This window comes from Trichechus manatus, unplaced genomic scaffold, assembly GCF_000243295.1.
Source record: "Trichechus manatus latirostris isolate Lorelei unplaced genomic scaffold, TriManLat1.0 scaffold00032, whole genome shotgun sequence".
NCBI lineage: Eukaryota > Metazoa > Chordata > Mammalia > Sirenia > Trichechidae > Trichechus > Trichechus manatus.
The window spans coordinates 14,766,516-14,788,318 of NW_004443968.1; the positions used below are offsets into that span (position 1 = coordinate 14,766,516).

Consider the following 21,803-nt stretch of genomic DNA (forward strand, 5'->3'; position numbering starts at 1 on the left):
CAGTATTTTTTGAGACAAAAAACAAAATTTCTTTTCAATGTATTTCAAATTACAGGAGCCCACTCCTATGAAATTTGCAGTCATATATAAAGTAAATGTCCCAGCTACAAGGTGATGAATTAAAAATGCCAACCCTCATCAACTTATTGTGTTAATATTAAGACTTCATTAAGTACTATAATCTTTAGTCAAATACTATCTTGTGAAATAGAACAATCATTTATAGTCGATGTGGAAAAAAGTGAACAAGCTTAAAAAAGTGCCACGCTAAGTTGTTTCATCACCTTTATATTTAATTATAAATTAAATGTTTAGAAATTGAGTTATTCCTTCATGTTATTTCATATACCAGAAAAGAAACAGTTCATCGTTTTTCAGGGCAACTGTATCTAAAAGAGAAATCACTGTTTTAAAAAAACAAAAAAAAGTAGAGCTTTGTTTTGTACACATAGTATAAACTTTAGATCTCACTGGATTAAAAAAAAATATTTAAAAATACATTGCACTGATGGACAAGTTTCTGTAGATTGCTCCCACAAATAATTAACAGGGACACATATAGGAATATATTCTTATACGCGTTATTTGTCAAAGTTAAAATTAAAAAATTCAAATTTGTTACATCACAGCATACATCCAGGAATGTATTCCACATTATTCAAAAATTCCCACGTAATATAACAAAATAAAAATCTGTGAATAAATATAAGGCATTCTAAAATAATATTTGCAGGAAGCCAGAGAGTCCAACAATGATTTATATGAAATAAGTGTTACTTCATAGAAAGACTCATATAGTCTTTAAAACAGATTTAGCTGTAGTGCTACATATTAAGAATATTCAACTGCTTACCAAAATATCCTTTCTGGCAGCTAAATGTTATTTAAAAAAAAAAAAGGTTAAGTGCTGGAGGGAAAAAGAATGCAGCAGAAAATTACAGGAGCCCACATATCCTTTTTCTTAAATTTAATTTGTCATATATAAGGTTTTTATATACAATCAGTGTGCATTGTAACAGTTTATATTAAAAGTCAATCAAGTTTATCTAAAAGGTTACCTGGCTGCATAGCACATTTGACATTATTGCCCACATGAAAAGGGAAAACAAATGGATTTTACAATAACTTTTGGCTGTTTTGGATTCTGAAAGTGTTCATACACCTACCCTTTTAAACCAAATGCATCTGAAAAAAAAATGTTTCCAGAGCATGCAGTTTAGATTTTACGTATCATCTCACCATTTTGTTACTATAAACACAATATTGACTAAAAAAGAGGGGGAAAAAAAAAGAGGAAGAGATAACATGTATCTAATAAAATATTCAATATAAAAAGAAGACTAATGGAATTAAGTGGCCCCTTTCCCCATTTTTACATTCTAAAAAATGATTCCATCAAGACAAATCATTAAAAAGTGTTATTACACTGATTCTTTTTTTTTTTTTTTTAAATGATAAGAAGGCCTGAGTTGGTAGGGAAAGGGAACAGTCAAAAAAAGCCTGAGAAGGGAAGGGAAGTAAGGAAAGCTCATTTAATCCATTTACAATAATTTACAGCCATTTTTTTTTTAAAGGCATAATAATAGATCACAAACAGGAAATTCCTGGCTATTTTACAGATATAAGTACAGAATTTAAATATTCAAGCTTGTGATGAAAAGCGGCAAGGTGGTCGCAGTGTACAATGTAAACAAGTAGCTTTGGAAAGTGAACAAAGTCCTTGAGTGTTTTTTCTTTATTAAGAAAAGAACTCTCTTTCATTCCTTCCTGAAACATGATCACAGGTCAGAGTGTACAGTTCATATACAAACATAATTTAAATGGAGGTCAGTCAAAAATCACTGACTTAAAAACAGTTTTATCCAGCCTATATGGGAGGGCAGTGTTGAGGTCCCTGTAATAGTAAACATTTTCCATTTCTTTAAAAAAGAAAAAAAAAAAGTACCACAATATTTGTAGTACAGTGCAGCATAATCCTTAAATATAAAAATATTCTCTCTTCTGTTGGGATAATAGACCTTGCATCCTGGAAAGAAGTAACAATACTGCTACTGACAGAAGATCTGTTTATATCTTTCAAGTCATGTAAGGCAATTACTGTGTTGGTTTATGATATATGGCTAAAAGAAAAGTCCAGAAAGACAAAGTTATCAGTTTCTGTTATGTTTTCCGACTACTCCAGGTATGCTCAGGAGTACTTTTGTGTTCAACTGAGTGTTCAAAGGGAGATCTGGAGCCATAAGGAGACCTCTGGTCTAGTGGTGACCTAGGGCCACTACTGGAAGCTCTGTGGTCCATTTGCCAATCTGAGTGATACCTATAATCCCTGGTAGATTTATGGTGTGTATATTCAGAACTTGACCGGTGGTCTGAATGTAACCGATGATCTGAATGAGAACGATGATCAGAATGAGATCTATCTTTTAAACTTCCTTCCAAATTTGACCTGTGATCTCTACTCCTGTGATCATCCAATTTTCTGTGTTTCTCTCTGTCATTGTAGTATCTAATAAAAGAGAAATTAGGAATTTTAGTCAAATTAATAATGTAAACTAAAATATTTCCAAACAAAATTAAGTAAAACACAAAAATCCTTAAAAACATCTTTTTAATTGTTTACAACCTCAGTGTTTCATTATAAAACTTCATAAATAACCTTAAAAACCACTGGAAAATATCTCTAGATGCCTCTGGAAAAACAGATTCACAAAACTAAAGTGAACAATACAGAGCAAGCACGTCAGAAAGCATCTAATTCCACACGCCCATTTTAGAGCAGTTGCTAATTTTTATTTTATATGTTAGTATTAATGTATCTTTATTACCTGGAAGTTACATTTAAGGTGACTGCAAGTATTCAGAATACACTTGAAATGCCCTTATGCCCCTGAGCACATAAAATAAAAGCCTCTAGAATGCAATCTATGAAATAACTCATAAAGGAGAATTTTCATTGGTAGGCTACGTCTATTAAAAGTTTCCTCAATTTTGACTAGTAATAATAAGACTTAACTCATAAATCATTATTTAGAAATTTACTCCACACATAAATAAAAGTGGCAGTTTAATGAAAAACCTCTAAAATGCTTGCCCTTTCAAATAAGATACACTCAACATAATTTAATGTTTTGGCTGTTTTTGACTAAAAGCTATTATAAACAAATATAAATCATGTTCTCTAAGTCTGTGAAATTATAAACATATACTACTACAAATATGGCTTTTCCCTTTCATCATATGCCCCTTCCTAATATTAATAGCTGTTGTGCAACTGATGTGTTCATACTGTGACAGTGCTTCTCAGGGAGAAGAAATTATTGCAGTAAGCACAATTAATATTCAAACAAAGGTCTTCTAATTTATTTCTCATCTTGTTCTTCTTAGTTTTCACGTTTGCTTTTAGTAACCATCATTAACTAATGAGAACATTCCTCTACCAGTAATTTCATAAGCTATTCTACCATTGTTATTATTCTCAGGTTGCTTTCCGCTCAAAGGCTTTATAAAACTAAACTAAACTAAAATAAAATCCTGGTTTCAGGACTAGCCCAGATTACAGAGGCTAAGTTTAGCCTCAGTGAGGTATGTTCACATAATCTTCCCCTCATGAGTTATTTCAAAATATGGAATGCAGAATTCTCCCCAACTAATTTTAATGATATTCTGTCCAGGTTTATTTTATCCCATTAAATTCTGAAGACTATTTGAGCAAATATTCTCCAAAAGCAACAATAATGAATCCAAGTTTAATTTTATAATTTCCCACAGTGACTTTCATCTCTTAATGTATATTTTGATTTTAAATTTATAATTTGAAAAACTAAATATTAAGTTTAGTTCTTAATATTAACAAAATAAATACTCTGTTTTCACAAAAGACTTGTTTTGATTGAAGAATGAACTGGCTGACAGGTCAAACACAGCACAACACAATCAAAAAGAGAAAGACATGTATAAGCCGAATTTCAAAAGTGACTATCAAGTTTACCTGCTGTCTTGTTTATAGTGATCCCAATCACGATGATCTTTACCGTTACTAAAAGAAGAATAGGGTCTTTTCCTGGAATCACTCTTTTTGTAAGAATCTCCCTGATGTCGGTCTTTGTGATGATCATGATACTGAGATATTAGATGTCTATCAGATGAGTAACTGTCTCTGCTGCTATCATCATGATTGGCGTTCTCTTTTAATCTTTCCACATCTGTTAGAAAAAAGCCCAACTTTTGTTAATGACTTAAAAGAAAAAAAGTGATAAAAATAACTTTGCAGGTAGATAACGAAAACTCCAGTTTCAACTCCTACCAAAACAAAATCAGACTCCAAATAGAGGCAGCTAAAGCATTTAGAAACGGTCTATAAGAGCAGAACTAAGGCTTAGAAAGGGTCACTTGATTCTTAAATGTGAAGAATCACGACTGAAAAATATGGGCCCTTTCCTTCTCAGAGACTGACTATATATACTTTTGTACAAAAAGAATGCATTATTATTTCAAATAACAAACAAGAATATACACTCATTTTAATAATCATCCTACAATTCCTAGAAACTGGCAAAAGGCTGAATAATTTATGGAAGTTCATAATAAGCTAAAAAGTATTATTAAGATAATAAATTTGATATAATATGTAGGTTTGTATTAAAATCACAGTATGTTCTTAATGTAAAGATACTTTTAAATAAAAACAACTTAAAAACCCATTTTATAATTTGGTTTATTTAAAACAAAATCAAAAAGAGGAAAATACCTTTTTATAATATTTATTCTCCAAAACAATTAGCGAGGATTACGTACCTGGATTTCTAATCATGTGAGCATTCGAGTTGCTGTTCTGGTCACTGTTTTGCTAAAATAAATGCACATATGTAAGAATCTTTTTATAAGTGGCTTCAAATACTCTTAGAAAACATAAAAAAAACCCTTAAAAAAGAAAATCCTGATACTGAACAAAGACATCACTTAAGGTTTCAGAATGTAGAAAACATTTACCAAACTTTTTTTAAAGCACAACTGTTTGCCTCATAACTTTTAAATGAAATCATTTTGAAAAAAAATTTACTTATAGACAAGTTGCAAAAATAGGACTGAGAGTTCCCATATACCCTTCAACCAGCTTCTCCTACTGTTAATATCTTACATAACCATAGTATAATGATCAAAACCAAGTAATTAACATTGATACAATACTATTAACCAAACTACAGACTTTAGTCAGATTTGACATTTTCCCTCACTAATGTCCTTTATTTGTGTGTCCTAGTATTCAACCTAAAACCTCACATTACATTTAGGTGTCATGTCTCCTTAGTTTTCTCCATTCTGTGACAGTTCCTTAGTCTATCTTGTTTTCCATGACCTTGAGAGATATATATATGTGTGTGTGTGTGTGTGTGTGTGTGTGTGTGTGTGTATACATATATGTATGTATGTAATTTTATCGTGCTTTAGGCGAAAGTTTACAGTTCAAGTTAATTTCTCATTCAAAAATTTATACACATATTGTTTTGTGACATTGGTTGCAATCCCCACAATGTGAAAGCACACTCCCCCTTTCTACCCCAGTTTCTGTGTGTCCATTCAGTTCTTGCCCCTTCCAGCCTTCTCGTCTTTGCTTTTTGGACAGGAGCTGCTCATTTGGTCTCATATGTTTGACTGAATTAAGAAGCACATTCCTCACGTGTTATTTGTTTTTTATAGGCCCTTTGTCTGAAAAGTGGGCTTTGGGAATGGTTTCAGTTCTGGGTTAGCAGAATGTCTGGGGGCCATAGTATCAGGGGATCCTCCAGTCTCTGTCAGACCAGGTAGTCTAGTCTTTTTTCGTAAATTTGAATTATGTTCTCCATCTAGTTCTTCTGGTCTCAGGCTGGTAGAGTCTCTGGTTCATGTGGTCCTTTAGTCCTCTGGGCTAATATTTTCCTTGTATCTTTGGTTTTCTTCATTCTCCTTTGCTCCAGATGGGATGGGACTGACCTTGATATTTTTGAAGACTATCACACAGTTATTTTGGAGAATGTCCCTCAATTTGAGGTTGTCTGATATTTTCTCATGATTAGATTAAGGTTCTGCATTTTTAGCAAGAATACCATCTAAGTGACATGTCTTTCTCAGGGCATCATATCAGGGGGTTCAATGATGTCAATGTCTTATTACTGATGACATTAACCTTGATGACTTGGTTAAGGTGGTATCAGCCAGGTTTCTCCTGTGTAAGTTATTTTTCCCTTTGCAGTTAATAAACATCTTGGAGGAGATACTTTTACATTATGTCAATATCCTGATTTCTGCCCACTGATTTTAGCTGCCATCAGTGGATCTCACCTGCAACAATTATGACTTTGGTGCTCTAATGGTGATTTTCTATATCCCTAATTTCTTCTACATTTATTACCTGAATTCATCTATAAGGAAGAATGCCTAATAATTTTAAAGAAATAAATTAAGGGGAAAAAAATGCATTACTTTACCTGAGATTCCTGCCGTTTTTTAATAGCATGCTTATATAATTTGTGTAGTTTTCTTGCATCAAACTCGGTAAACTTAGATACAAAAATCCACAGGTTTCTAGAAGAAAAAAAGGCTTATTAGTCTGAAAGAAAATATTTTTTTCACTGAGTCCCTTCCCTCTAGACAGAATCACACATACACACATATCCAGATCTCTATGAAACAAAGTTTAAGGACATTATTCCTATTATTTATTAAAACTTCACATATAGACAAGGCTCCAATGAAACTAAACATAATTCTTAATTCTCTTCCAAGTTCCTTCATTTTATAATCTTTGGATAGTAATTTGAAATGTACCAATGAGATGTAAACCAACAAGTAGGAAGAGACCCATATCCTTGTGAACAAGATTATGCGCACATGGAACAGGATATGTTAGTAGTTTGAGTAGACATACAATCAGCTAATAAGGAGTAAGCTTGTGAAAGAATGGTACTAAATAATGCATTAAAATGCATATGTTGTTTTATTATGGTGATGAGAGTAACATGACAAGATACTATAAACTAGGGACAGCATGGTTTGTCTAAGTTACTTTTCCCATCCCAAGGCAGATATTAGTAACTGATCATAGTATTCTTTCATGATGAATTCAGATATACCTTTGAATCCCTCTCAATACAACTTTATTGATAGCCACTGACAATCAGTGACACTTGAGTTAAAGTCTATCTGCCATCACTGAAGTATTAGTAATGATTCCACATATTTATATTTTATTCATAAACTACAAATTGGTTTTTTAGTAACTATGTTAAAGCATGAATCTGTAAATAGGGTAGAGCAATTACTAGTAATTTTACAAAAACTAGACTGTAAAAACGCATTGTAGTTTAAACAGCAAACATCCACAACCTTGTATCTAAATCACTCTCAAAATTTGCTTCTACAGTGGTATTTCATAGCCTATGAAATGAAACTACACCAACAACAACAATGTAATATTATTAGGCTGTTCTTAGCTAATGGATACTTTCATAATACATACCATACATAATTTTGTTTCAAATTGTTTAATATTATGAAAATTTTCAAACATATAAAGACAAAAAACTTTTACAATGACCACCCATATACCTAGTACTTAGATATTATTAACACTTAACTGTATTTGCTTTATCACACATCATTCCATATATCCATACTCTATTTTTGATTTATGGGTTTCAAAGTAAAATTCACACATTAGTATGTCGTCGTTGTTAGGTGCCACGGAATCAGTTCAGACTAACAGCTACCCCATGTACTACAGAATGAAACACTGCCCTGCGTCATCCTCAGAATCATTGCTATGTTTGCGTCCATTTTTGCAGCCACTCTGTCAATCCATCTTGTTGAGAGTTTTCCTTTTTTTTGCTGACCCTCTACTTTACCAAGTATGATGTTCTTCTCCAGAGACTGGTCCCTCCTGGTAACATGTCCAAACTATGTGAGATGAAGTCTCACATCCTCACTTCTAAGGAACATTGTGGCTGTAATTCTTGGAAGACATCAGTATAGCTCCCCGTAGATATTTCAGCATGCGTATCATTAACTGGAGTTCAATATTTTTTTCTTGTAATATAAAATTTACATACAATGAAATGCATAATATTTAAGGGCGTATTTGCCAAGTTCGGCACATTAATACACTGTCTAACCCAAATTCATGTCAAGATATATAGGCTATTATCAATACCCCAGGAAATTCCCTTCATCTCTTCCCACTTCCAATTTTTTTTTTTTTTAAACGTCTAAGTTCTTTTCCAGTGGATAGTTGTATTAGAGAATGGCACAGGTAAGCCACAGTAAAAAAAAAAAAAAAAAACTAAGGTTTTTGGTCAAATCTACCAGCTGATCCTTGGAAACCCTATGGGGCAGTTCTACTCTGTCCTATAGTGTTTCTATGCACTTAGAATCGACTTGATGGCAATGTTTGTTTTTTTTTTTTTTTAAATACAATTATGGATCATGTCTTTATCTTCTTTCATTTTGTACACTTAATAAACGTAGCTGTGTTCTTTCAAGGGAGGTTTCAGCAGTTTAATGACACATCTTAATGCAGAGGAATTATTTCCTTGTTTCAGCTGTTTTTTTTTTTTTTTTTTTTTAAATAACTTCTTTCTTTGAGACAGCATTCAAAGCAGAGCAAAAGCTAATTTGTTTTCTGAAATATTCCCCAGCTCGGGTTTTTTACTTGCCCCTCTCTGTTTAAGGGAATCCGGTACAACCAGAGTCAGTGGTGGCATGAATGAACACCCAGAAATATGAAGTCAAGGTTGATGAAAGCTAACAGGGGAAAGACAAAAAGGCAATTTGCCCAGCTGGAGAAAGGGAAGAGGTATTAGAGTCTCTGAAAGTTAAAAAAAAAAAAAAAGGGTAGACAAAACAGGAAGAAGTCTCCTGGCTACTGGTCTCTCTTCTTGCAGAGTTTCTTGTTTTTCACTTCTTTCCTAATAACTAAATCTGAAATAACATCTATTTGTATTAGTCACTAAGTAACTTCAATAAGATGTTTCTTATTTCTAGTCTAGACAGCAGGTAAAGTAGACACTTGCCTCTTCACAACCACAAAAATCTAAAATACTAATGGTAAGGTTTTTAAAAAAATAGATACATGATACACAATTAAATATTTTCTCCTTAGTATCAGTGGATCTTGGCTGGGTTTAAGAAGAAAGGGGACAAGGATCAGATTTTTTTTTCACTTTAGTCTAATCACTATTGTTGTTAGGGGCCATCAAGTCAGTTCCAACTCATAGCAACCCTATGTACAACAGAATGAAACATTACCCAGTCCTGTGCTATCCTGACATTATTAGTCCTCCACAAATTCCAGAAATATTTTATTACACTTGTTTTGATGTGTAGCTGCATTGTGTATATCGCAAAGAAGTCAATAGGCTAATACACCGATGTAAGTGACTGGTTAAGTACCCATTTTACTTTTTTCTTGTCTAGTAGTGTGCCTTAACTCTATTCTGATCTGTTACCCATTAAGTTAGCTGATCTGTAAACTAACAGAGCAGCCCAGATTTACAATTTTGAGATAACTGTGTTGATGGTGCTTCTAAAGTAAAAGAGAAAACAGGTATCTGCATTTTATATTGCTGAAGGATATTAATTTTCATAAGACTGTATAATATATCCAGAAGATGAATTGCTAAATTTATATAACAATAAATCTATCTGTTTGGCACACTAATTTCTGAAGATATTTCTGAGAATAATTTGGTCAACTGCAAAGACTTTTTAAAATAAAATACAATCTGAATTTTAATTAAAAAAAAGTTTCACTGTTTCTATTTAAAGGCAGAGATAATCATGGTGGGTTTATCTTGATGAATATAAGTAATCATTCACGAATAAAAAGCTTTAAGGTTAAACAGAAATGAAACCTAAAATAATTTTCAAGTCACCTCTTTAAACAATATTTTATTACCTAAACGTCAGAAGCAGGAAAATAAACAAAATACAAGTGAAAATAGTTACAGAATTACACAGTTACAGAATTTAACACTTCCTGAAAAGTATATCACTTACTTTCGCCACTGCTTAATTTGTTCAGGATTTGTATACTCTTTCAGACATTCTGTGATATGGTCTCCAATTTTTATTAAACATTGTCTAGTATGTTCCAGTTGTTCTCTTTCTGAAAGACCTTTCTCAGGCCTATCAAGTTGTTTCAAAGCTGCTTTGACAGGCCTCATTCTTTCTTTACACTTTAAATGGGAAAATAAGAATATAAACACATATATTAAATACTCGAATTCAACAAGATCTACCTCTTTCAATGATATTTACTTGCGTAAATATGCAGCATTGTTTGGTGCCAAGATAAGCATTAAATATCACCTTACAGCTCTGAAATATCTGTTGTTGTTAGCTGCCACTGAGTCAACCCTGACTCATGGTGACCCCATGTGCTACAGCCTATCGGACAGTTGTGCTCCAAAGCGTTTTCAGTGGCTGATTTTTGGAAGCAGATCACCACGTCTTTCTTCCTAATCCATCTTAGTATGGAAGCTCTGCTGAAACCTGTTCAGCATCACAGCAACACACAAGCCTCCATTGATAGCCAAGTGGTAGCTCCGCTTGAGGTGCACTGGCTAGGAATCAAACCTGGGTCTCCCCATGGAAGGTGAGAATTCCATCACTGAATGACCCTTTCCTTCTCTTAAATATTAGGACCACCCCCTTCTGATGTTGTTCAGGAAAACAGCTTTTCATTACCATTTAAAATCAGACAATGTTAATTTATCAGTCTTTGTGTTAAGTAAAAGCTTTGAGTTTTACCTAGCTTATGGCCCCGCCTCCCAGATTATTTTTTATACTTTTTTTTTTGGGGTATAAGTAGTATTAAAAAAAAAAAAAAGTTACTTTTTATACAAAGAGTCCCTGGGTGGCGCAAATAGCTAAGTGCTCCGTTACCAGCTGAAAGGTTGGCAGTTCGAACCTACCCAGAGGCGCCTCGGAAGACAGGATTGGAGATCTGCTTCTGAAAGGTCAAAGCTTTGAACCCTATGGAGCATTTCTACTCCGCATACATGGGGTCGCCACACTTCAGAATGGACTCGACAGCAATTAACAACTTTTTATACACAGAATATTAAAGACAGTAAAATATTTCACAGTACAATACCTTATACTCATTACAATATAATGTGTTAAAAAGACTAGTCAGGATTTTCATATAATAAAATATACTACCAAAACTATCAGAATCAATATAGCAAGATATATAAATTACTCTTCTAAACCTTTGGGACAAAACAAAGTGGTTAATATGACTTTTGCTACTATCATATCTTGAGGGTCAGGGGGTGGAGAATGATTGATAGAAATGAACCTTTTCCTTGTCTACACTCGCCTGGCACATTAATGAAAGAATGACATAAAAAATCAACTGAAGTCCAAATCATGTAATAAAAACTATAACCTTATACCAAAGCCAAAATAAAGACATTATTAAAAAAGTAAACATTACATAAATTTCATTTACGAATATAAATGCAAAAACAAGTTTAAATTTAACAAGAATTAAATTCATGAGTAGCACATTAGTTTAGTTCCAGGAATATAAGGATGGGTCAACATCAGACAATATATTTATGTTGCTCAAACACCATTTATTTAAAAGACTTCTCTCATCCCTGCTCAGAAGGCCAATCTTATTATAAATTGTCTATGTATGTGTGGATTTACTTCCGAGTGCTTTATTAAGTTTCATTGATCTATTTGTCCACAGTGAATTGGAATGTTTTCCATCTTTAGTTAAGAGAAATCGTGGTTAAGAGCTCGGCTGCTAACTGAAAGGTTGGTGGTTGGAACCCACCAGCTGCTCTGTGGGAGAAAGACATAGTGGTCTGCTTCCATAAAGATTTACAGCCTTGGAAACCCTATGGGGCAGTTCTACCCTGTTGTATATGGTGCTGAGTCGGAAATCGACTTGACGGTAGTGGGTTTGGTTTGATAGTCAAAGCTAGAATTCAGCCAGGTCTAATGCCCCACCACCCCCACACACTTTTTTTTAAAGCAAAAAGTCTTTAATTTCCTGTTGAATTTTTAGCATCATTTGTTTGTCTCTGTGTTTTCTGTTGGTTGTTCAATTTTGGTAGTTTCTTACTGTCTCATCTCATTAAGCTCTTTCTCCCTAAAATCATTACTCTTCCTGATTCTGCTATATTACTGAACTTTTCAGTCAACAATCTGCTGGCATGTCTGAAATCAGTAACAACCTCCACCACAACTATTACCAATTTTCAAGCATTTCCAATGTGCCAAGCACTGTTCTGAAATCTTTACATTTACCGACTCATTTAATCTTCATACTAACTAATAGCAGTATTCCTAATAGCAGTATTCAGACTCCAGAGCTACTACTCTCAACCACTATACATACTTCCCCACATTGCAACCTTCATATAAAGCTTTCCTCAAAATTTGTAACACAAATAATTTCACAGTTAAGACAAGTTTATGAGTTTCTGATTATACTCAGTGAGCTCCAGATCATATTCTTGCCCTTTGTAAAAAGGGCAAGAAAGGTTCTCTTTTATTTTAAGGACTATAAAAGCATGATAGCATGTAGAACTAGTCTATTTTAGAACCAGGAGGCAGAAAAGAAGCACTAACCATGTTATTAGGCCAAGTAACTGTGACATCCCATGCAACTATGACCCTAAACCTCCAAACCAAGCAACCAAATCCCAAGCGATTTTGGGTTATACATAAGCACCCTCAGCAACTACTTTTTTTTTATTGGGGGGCTGGTGGTGGTGTAGTATTTGGTTGTAAACATATCTATCATACAGCTTTTATTTGCCAGTTCAACTTTTGACAGATGTACAACTTATTGACAACAATTACAATAATTGGCTGTACACCTGCAAAAAGCTGAACTCGCAAACAAAAGACAGTGTGAATTTAAGTCTATTGAATCTAGTAATAAAATAATTGGACTTGCATTTTGTATATATTTTTTCACATTTCATTTTTATTGTTGTTTTACAAAAATATTCGTCTGTGAAAGATTGGAGGGGAAAAAAACTATTCCTTTACCATAGATAAGAAGCACTATTATATATAGACAAAAGGTTCAGGAATTAAAAAAGTTTAAAACTCTAAAGCTAGAAAAAATAAGTTCACTCTAATTTCCTACACCCCTTGCTCTTTAAAGTCTTTAATCAGAAGGTTTTCAAGGTTAATTCTAAATTTAAGACACCTTTCAAACTTTAAACCTGTTGCTTTGATCAGTTTGAACTGCAGTATTATCATATTCAAATTACAAATTCTAAACTACAAACTCCAAAAGATGAAATTGCAATTTAAATAAAATGGTATATGAACAATAATAATCAGAAAGTCTACTACTTACAATGCTGAATGTCTTCTGATCTAGCTCTTCAGATTCTTCAGATATGGGAACTGGTTCACCACTTGCAGTGATATGAACTGGAGCATCTGATATTGAAGATTTTTTAGATCTTTCCTTGCTATCAGACTTGCATTCACTCAACTGAAGTAAAACAGAAAACAAAAACAAAACCAAACAATAACAAAGGCAAGATGATTAACACTTATAGAAAACAATTATTGTCTCATCTTTCCACAAGTGCTTACTCTGACTGGATACTCTTCACTATTTTATTTTTTCCCCAATTTTATTTGGGGAGACCAAAAAATAAAGCTACTCTGTAATGTTACCCTATGGGAAAGACATTTGAAAGTGTTCAAAGCTATTTTTCTCCTCTACTACTTAGACACCCATAACAACTTTTAAGGTACTCAGTTATTCAGACTAATTTGGTCTGACAATTTGTTCTCCTTAAGTGTAAATATGCTGATTTTTTCACTTTCTAAATTTTACATTATGATTTGCATACCTTTTCTTCCTTTATGTCTTTTTCTTTCTGCATAGCTTCTTTTACTTTGGTTTCTCTTTTTTCTTTAAAATCTTTTTCCTTTATATCTTTCTTACCCTCTTTTTCTTTTATCTCCCTTTTAAGTTCTCTTTTATTCTCCTTTTCTTTTGCTTCCCTTTTTTCTTCTGGTTCCTTCTTTATACAAACATCTGGCTCAGGTTTTTCTTCACTGTCTCTTTCTGTTTTAACTTTTTTATTTGGATGTTTCACAGAAGTGACCTCATCCTGGAAAGTGCAAGTATGGCCAATGTATTACTAACCAAATCTTGACATAGACTAATTTTTTTTCTCTTGGCATGACTATGGATTGCATGTATGCGGATTCTGAAAGAAATAACCCAGAATCCCATTAATTATGATCCATGCAATGCTTGCCTTCCTATAAATTAAGGTAAGTCAGTCCTATTCAAAATTCCTAATAAAATGAAAGGGGACAGAAGCTCATTCAATTGGCAAATGTTTGAAAAGGAAGGACCTTTGCTCTATCCCTCTAATGATATATAATACTCCTAGTGGATAGGCAAAATTCTGTTGTATAAATGAGACAATATAATGAGTCATAAAAAAGGACTTCACTATCTAAAACTTTAGGACTTAGTTCAAGTTTTAAATGTAATTACTAAAACATGTTCCCTTTCCATAGGAAAGGCTGTTTTCCAAAAACCCACTCCTACCTTATCATCATCGTCATCAGACTTCTCTGAGGGCAAGGGGGAAGAATCACTCTTTATTTCTTCTTTCACTTTTACAGACTTCATTGCTTTATTCTTCTTAGCTCTTGCTTTTCTTCTCTTTGAACTTCCCTAAAAAGAATTGTTTATTTTAACCAATTCTGTTGAGTCCATTAAAAATTTTATCAATACTAAACCTAAAACGCTAAAAAAAACTTCTATTTTTACCCACTCCTAAGTCTGTTGGTAATAAACTGCACCAACCTTAGGAAAACATACAAACTTGATATAATGTAATGAATCAAATACAATATTAATATGAATAATAAATATTAACCAACTATAACTAATTATTCATTTAATAGAGGATTAGACAGAAATAGAAATAAAATTTTCATACTCCCAGGTTAATATTATCTTCAAGTAAATACAATGCTACCACAGATAGTATTTGATTTTTTAAATACTTAAATATTTAACCTAATATTACATAGGCAGTTACTGACACTATGGTTACAGGCAAACTTTTAAGGTAGCTTTAGTTTTCAATGACCTCCCTCTTAGTGTCTTTTTCCTACATTGTTGGAGCCCCCTTATAATTACGCTCAGTGACCTCTGATGCTGACCTTAAGCTCTTCAATGCCTCCAAATAAAACATTAATGCAGGCTTGATCTCTCAAAAAAATATCTCACACTCTAAATATCAAACCTCTCCCATTCCCTTTCCAAATACTAGCAAAAACTTCTGAAATATTTATGAGAAGTGTTAAGATTCCACTTCTGAAAGATAGGACTCACCAGTTTTAACATGTTCGTCCAGATAACTTACTATTACCATATTCAAATAAAACTACAAAATTACAGAGAAATACACTGATAAGTTCATATAAACTACATATGTCTAGGGTGTTCAATACACTGATTTATCTTACTGAAAAGCAAACAGATCTCAAATATCTGAATTTTAACTTACTGCACCAGGAAGTCTCTGAGCTTCTTTTCTTGCAAGATCTTTACTAAGTAATTTGATGAGGTAGTCTGCACGTGTTTGCAACTGTTTGGCTTGTGGTTTTTTATCAGGATCATCCGGGAGAATCTGAAAAGCAATTAAGTTTTTTCAGGTTGTTATTAATAATATGAAAAATGTATCTGCTAAAAATGCTTAGCCGTTTAAAAAAATATATATAATTCACTCGCCAAGTTACAATTTAAAAAATTTATATGAGTAAACAACTCACAATGCAAATACATTTTTTTAAATCCCTATACCATAACCACAAATTTAATTTTTCTAGGAATGAACTGTAAATAACTATAACAAATCCTTATTATCTTTCAAAATGAGAACTGAAAGTGTGAGGTTACAAATTTCTTTCAAATATACAACCACTACAACATAACCCAAAGGAGCCCTGGCGGTGCAATGGTTAAGTGCTTGGCTGCTAACCAAAAGGTCAACAGTTGGAACTCACCAGCTGCTCCACGAAGAAACGTGGCAGTCTGCTTCTGTAAAGATTTACAGCCTTAGAAATCCTATGGGGCAGTTCTACTCTGTCCTACACCATCACTATGAATAAGAATTGACTTGATGGCAGTAGGTTTAGTTTTGGTTTTAACATCATCCTATGTTATTAAATGCTACAGTATTTTTGGATTCCCTCTCCCTCTCAGTAACAGTATATTCAGTTTTAAAAACAACAACAGTTGTTGTCAAGTTGGCTTCAGCTCATGGTGACCCCATATATGTCAGAGTAGAACTATGCTCCATAGGTTTTCAATCGCTGATTTTCTGGAAGTAGATGGCCAGAAAGCAGGAGTCTCCTGTCACCTAACCTACAGACTGTGGACATGCCAGCCCCCAAAACTGCATGAGCTAATCCTTTGAAGTAAATCTCTCTCTCTCCATGTTATGTATATATCTCACTGCTTCTGTTTCCCTACAGAATCCTAAGATAGCTTCACAGTAGCAAATGACAAAGCATTATGGGTTCCCATTAGGTCAGTGAAGAGGTAAAATTATTAAGAAAAACAACTAAAATGATAAATACCTCCAGTGTCTTTTTCCATTTTAGGCCCATAAATGATTTTAACTAATAGCATAACAGCATCAAAACCACCAAAAATCCTAAACATTGTTTGATATTAAAAATATATAAAATTCATCTTTGTCTTAATAATAAAAATATAATTTTAAAGGTAAAGTGATTCTCAGGGATGATTTAAATTCAATCCCTTCATGAAAACCAGCTTCTAAAGAAGCCAGGGTTACACAGCTAGCTAGAGCCATGGTCGCCTGACTCCCAGAGTTTATTTCCACCATAATTTAAAAGCAAAAATTAGGTTAAATTAAAATCAACGTTAGCGGTCAAAAGAATAAAAAAATGCAAAAGTACCTTGTGCGTTAAACTGAGGTCAGGATCCATTTTAATCATTTCCCAGCTTCCATATCCATATTCATATATACCAATTAACAAATTGGAATCATCTTCTTTGCCCCAGTCTATATCAAAATGAGCTGCCTTTGTGTGGCATGGGATAGTATACCTATTAAAGTTAATAACCACTGTCAAGTTAAGCTTACAGTTGCCTTATTAAAAAATTAATTTTGGAAAACACATTTGAGTCATTAAAACTTCAAAATACTATGCTTTGTTTTTAAAAACATTTGCTTCAAGACCAGCTAATGGCATCAAAAAAAGTAAAACGTTTTCTTTAATACACATTTACATTCACAAATTATTTAACAACAAAAAAAGTTTTACACTGGAGAAACTAAATAACTCACTGCTTTCTTTCCTCTGGATCTGAAGGAATGGACTTGTGCAATGGTATTAACTCTTCTTCATGGGAGATGACTAGCTTGGCATTCACCTGTACTCCTGATATTCGGAATGTTGGACCCTTCACTTTTCCAAGCCTACCACCTTGAATTTTTTTTAAAAAAGAGTATTACAAAGTATAAAATATATCAATTCTAGAAAGCACAAAGCCCTTTGTTATTACTTATACTAGTAAGTATTACTTATACTAATAAGTATTAATTACATTATTTATATTACAGACAGGTTTACTGGCAAACCTTAAATTTCACTATAAGATTTTCCAGTACACACTAGTGATTATAATCCAGGAGATCTGGAGTCGCAAAAAGTATTTCATGTAATTAAGTGTTTTACCAATTACATAAGATCAATCTAGTAATACCATCAGCCCCTAAAGAGTTAAAGTATAATGTTTTTCAGTGTATCTGATTATAAATTTTATCTAAATATTTTTATTTAGGTAAATGAATTGTGAAATAAGCACAATGAAATAACTATGCCCCAAACCATGTGTATATTTACATTATCTTCTCCCAGTAATCTACAGTAAAAATACAGTACTGTTAACAGTAATTCCTGAAGTTACCTCCCAATCAGTATATACCAGGGACTCTAAGGATAGGTTCTACTGCCTTTAATAATATAATTCTGTTCTCCATTTCCTATTTCCCAGGAATGGCCTGGCTTTGTTTGTAAAGCATGTTTTGGGACAGATGAATAGGTAACTTAAGATATAATACCTACTTGACTCAATAAGGAGGTCTCTGAGTGGCGCAAACTGTTTTGTGCTTAACTGCTAATCTAAAGGTTGGTGGATCAAACCCACCCAATGGTACCAGGGAAGAAAAGGCCTGGAAATCTGCTTCCACTAAGATTATGGCCAAGAAAATTCTATGGAGCAGTTCTACTTTGCATACATGGGGTCACCATGAGTCGGAACTGACTTAAGGGCAACTAACAACAACTCAGGGTAAGTGTTACTTTGAAACTTAGTTTTACCTCTCTTTAAACCACTCTCTAATAACTTAAATCACATTTTAATATATTACCTGTTCGTTCTGTTCCTGAAGAACTATCCTTTAAAGCTTTAATGCAACCATTATGTACCAACTCTCCTAGGCGTCTGAGGTCTGTTTCTGACTTATCAACTAATTCAGCATCTCGAGCAATTGCATCTAATCTGTAATGAAATAATTCAATTATCAGGTAAATATCAAACAAGCTGTGCCATTTAAGACAGACTAAGCTTTCCTCTATTTCAAGCTCGAAAAGTCACTATACTGTATATCCTCAAGTGCTAGTTCACATAACTGGCATGAAATATATAAAAAATAGGTAGATTTAGTAGAAAAATAATCTTATATATTCAAGGATAAAAAAAATTAACCAATTCATTATTGTCAAACGGTATGCTCCAAATTTGAATATGACATGTCAATTCTATAAAAGCTTTTCATAACTCAGCAAATCTTACTATCAAAAAGAAGCGGTTAAATTTCATGATAGTTAGAAATGAAAGGGTAAGAGTAAGGTTCTATAAATTTTTTATTACTACGAACTGAATAGATAAAATGAATAATGATTAATACCAAGTCATTTCCTCCTCATCTAAAATACTATGACAAGATTTCATTGTGTTTCATTAAGTCATCTCAAAATAAAACTGAAAATGTCTCTATTTTTAAGAGTTTTATTTTATTTTTTGAGAAAAAATAGAATTAAACTAATTTGGGTCTATGTTGCTCTATATTCAGAGAGTGGTTTGGCCACAACAAAGGAGAAAGAGTATTCAAGTCACCAACTACAATTGGGGTTAACAAGTAACTTAAAAAAAACTTGTCTTAACAACTTGAATCACAGCACAGTGATATAAAATAAAGCTGTAACTAGGGAAATTTCCCTAATTAGGGAAAACAGCACTGTTCTTGAAGTCAGGATACAAGGGTTTTGGCTATTCTGCCTTAACAGGATGATTCTGTTCATGCTATTTTTTAAGTTTGTGATGAATAAATGAGATAAAATATGTGAAAATGTCTTATTAAAGTGCAAAGTAAATATAGTGTTTTATAGACAATTTATAGCAGATAAGGAAATTTTAATGACTAAAAAGAATTAAGGATAGCACAAAATCATTTTAAAAAATCAATTTGAAATTGGCTTTCTATAGATTAATGTTGTAAATACCTGCTGAAAGCAAATTTAACAAAGTAGCTCAACTGACTATTAGCATAAATAAATAAAGCAGAGAGCATGTAACACGTTCTATAATTCCGTGAGAATGATAAACGAATTTACCTTTCCAGAGGGCCACCAAACTTCTTGTAACTCTTGATAAACCTAACAGAAAACAATTATTTTAAATGTAGGCTTCACTAGCCACTAAAAAATATGTGTATTTATAATGTATACAGAAAGAAGAAATACTTGTTAGTGTACAAATTCATTGAAGGCACTGCTACTAACAAAAATGAATAAACTCTGCTAAAAACAAAAATGTTATAACATTTAAGATATGTCAAATAAGATAAGACTATTTAAACGCCCAGCATGATGTTCAGTTTAGAAACCAATATAAATAGAACAACAGAAGCTAAATTTTATTTCAGAAATTATTATTTCAACAAGGCAAAAAAAAGAAGTCCAAAGCTACCACAGGAAGTGTCTCCAGAATAATTATCAATCATATCACACCTCCTTACATTCCAAGTATAGTTCAAAGTTACTGAATAGCTTTAATTCAGACTTATAGTATTATGCCAACAAGGGAAAATAAAAATTTTACTTAAGAACAAAGCTACCTAATTGCCTGATGGATGAGGAAAAATATCCAGGAAAAGTAGAAGTTGAAATGCCTCTTCAACTAAAGACAGAGTCCAGCAACTCACGTGGTCATAAAAGTACCCTTAACAAAAGCTAACAATATTTATTTAGTTTTCTGGTAGAAAGAATGAAGAACAACTTTGTCAGGTCTATGATTTAAAAGAAAAGAATTACAAATGGCTTCAAAGAAACAACAAACTCTTAAAATACAAAAATGAACAACTTTTTCACAAATTTCACGTGTGAAATATTACATAAATAGAAGCAAGACTGTTATCCCATCCCCCTTAAGAGAAGCGTATATAAACAAACAAATATATTTTGAAAGGACAGTACAATTTATCCTGCATGGCCGATCTTACCTCAACTCCTACTTGGATATATCAGAAATTCTTTCACCATGGTTACTTTCGAAAGGCAAATCAACTCAGTGTTAAGAAAGTAGGAAAATAGGAAACTAAATTATTCTCACATAAACAGTTACGTGTGAGATTCATAAATGTATGAGAATTTTTCAGTACATAAAACCTAAAGTACAAAATATATCTTTATTATTCAAAAGGGCAATTATTCTGAAACACACAATAAAACTTTAAAATTCAGCAGTCTAAATAATCTAACAATAAATAAATAATATGCAAAGATTAGATGCCGAACTTGTTTTTTCAGGGTTATAATGAATAACCAAAAGCAGAATAACCCAAATTCCTACTCAAGTATCATATAACTGCTTCCTCTAAAACTTTTATCTTGATCTCTGAAAATGATAGGAATTTTATATATAAGTTTTACCATCCAATAAAAGAAAGTTGAAGCAAAATTGTCTCATGTCATCTTACCGCCTAATTTCGGCATCACTAAATCCTTTAATATTCTCCCGAGGGATAGTCCGTGGTCTTCCACGTTTCTTTGGTCTTTTCCTTTCTGAGATTGAATCACTATCAGATCCAGAGTATCTCCTACTTCTACTGCGCCTCCCTTCACTTCCATTGAAACTAATCTGGAATTTGAAAAAGATTTACCCAATATTAAGGTAAAGAAGGCATTTCTAACATGACAGCAAAGGAAAAAACTATGAAAACAGAATTAACCAATTAAAAATTATTCTTCTATATATCAAAAATATTCCATAAACAAAATTAAAAAAGCAAACAAAACAGAGAAACATGACATAGTAATGACAAAGGGTAATTAATAGCCTTGATACTTAAAGTACTCTTATAAATCAGAAAAAAAATAACCAATATCCTTTTGTAAAAATGAGAAAGAGTATTACTAAAGCAATTAATCAAATGACATAAACATCATGAGAATTGTACAATTTCCCTGGTAATATTTAAAAAAATATAAATTATGGTAATAATAAGATTCAATTTTTTTTTTATCCATCACATTGGCCAAGAATAGCTAAGCAATAATAGTTAATATTGGAAATGGTACAGAAAAATGGACATTCATACACCTTTGTGGAGTATGTAAACTGTGAGGGTGCATTTGGCAACTGGCTTAGCAACATCACTTCTAGGCATAGGCATTTTCCCTAAGGAGATCAGATATGTGAAAGAACACTGACTAATAGA

At 32.8% G+C, this 21,803-nt stretch overlaps 1 protein-coding gene across 1 annotated transcript in view; it reads right to left on the bottom strand.

Annotated features, from left to right (window-relative positions):
- Positions 1–887: 887 nt before the first annotated feature.
- The window catches only part of CHD1 (chromodomain helicase DNA binding protein 1), an 82,220-nt gene continuing 61,304 nt past the window's right edge, over positions 888–21,803 (bottom strand). The window contains exons 23-35 of the mRNA XM_004375048.3: positions 21,063–21,223; positions 19,699–19,740; positions 18,453–18,583; positions 17,367–17,505; positions 16,975–17,125; positions 15,555–15,677; positions 14,585–14,713; positions 13,364–13,504; positions 10,030–10,208; positions 6,465–6,561; positions 4,795–4,846; positions 3,989–4,202; positions 888–2,506 (exon numbers count right to left, since the gene is read on the bottom strand). Coding sequence (XP_004375105.1) covers positions 2,161–2,506; positions 3,989–4,202; positions 4,795–4,846; positions 6,465–6,561; positions 10,030–10,208; positions 13,364–13,504; positions 14,585–14,713; positions 15,555–15,677; positions 16,975–17,125; positions 17,367–17,505; positions 18,453–18,583; positions 19,699–19,740; positions 21,063–21,223 — 1,905 coding nt within the window. The 3' untranslated portion in view covers positions 888–2,160. The remainder of the gene's footprint in view (positions 2,507–3,988; positions 4,203–4,794; positions 4,847–6,464; positions 6,562–10,029; positions 10,209–13,363; positions 13,505–14,584; positions 14,714–15,554; positions 15,678–16,974; positions 17,126–17,366; positions 17,506–18,452; positions 18,584–19,698; positions 19,741–21,062; positions 21,224–21,803) is intronic.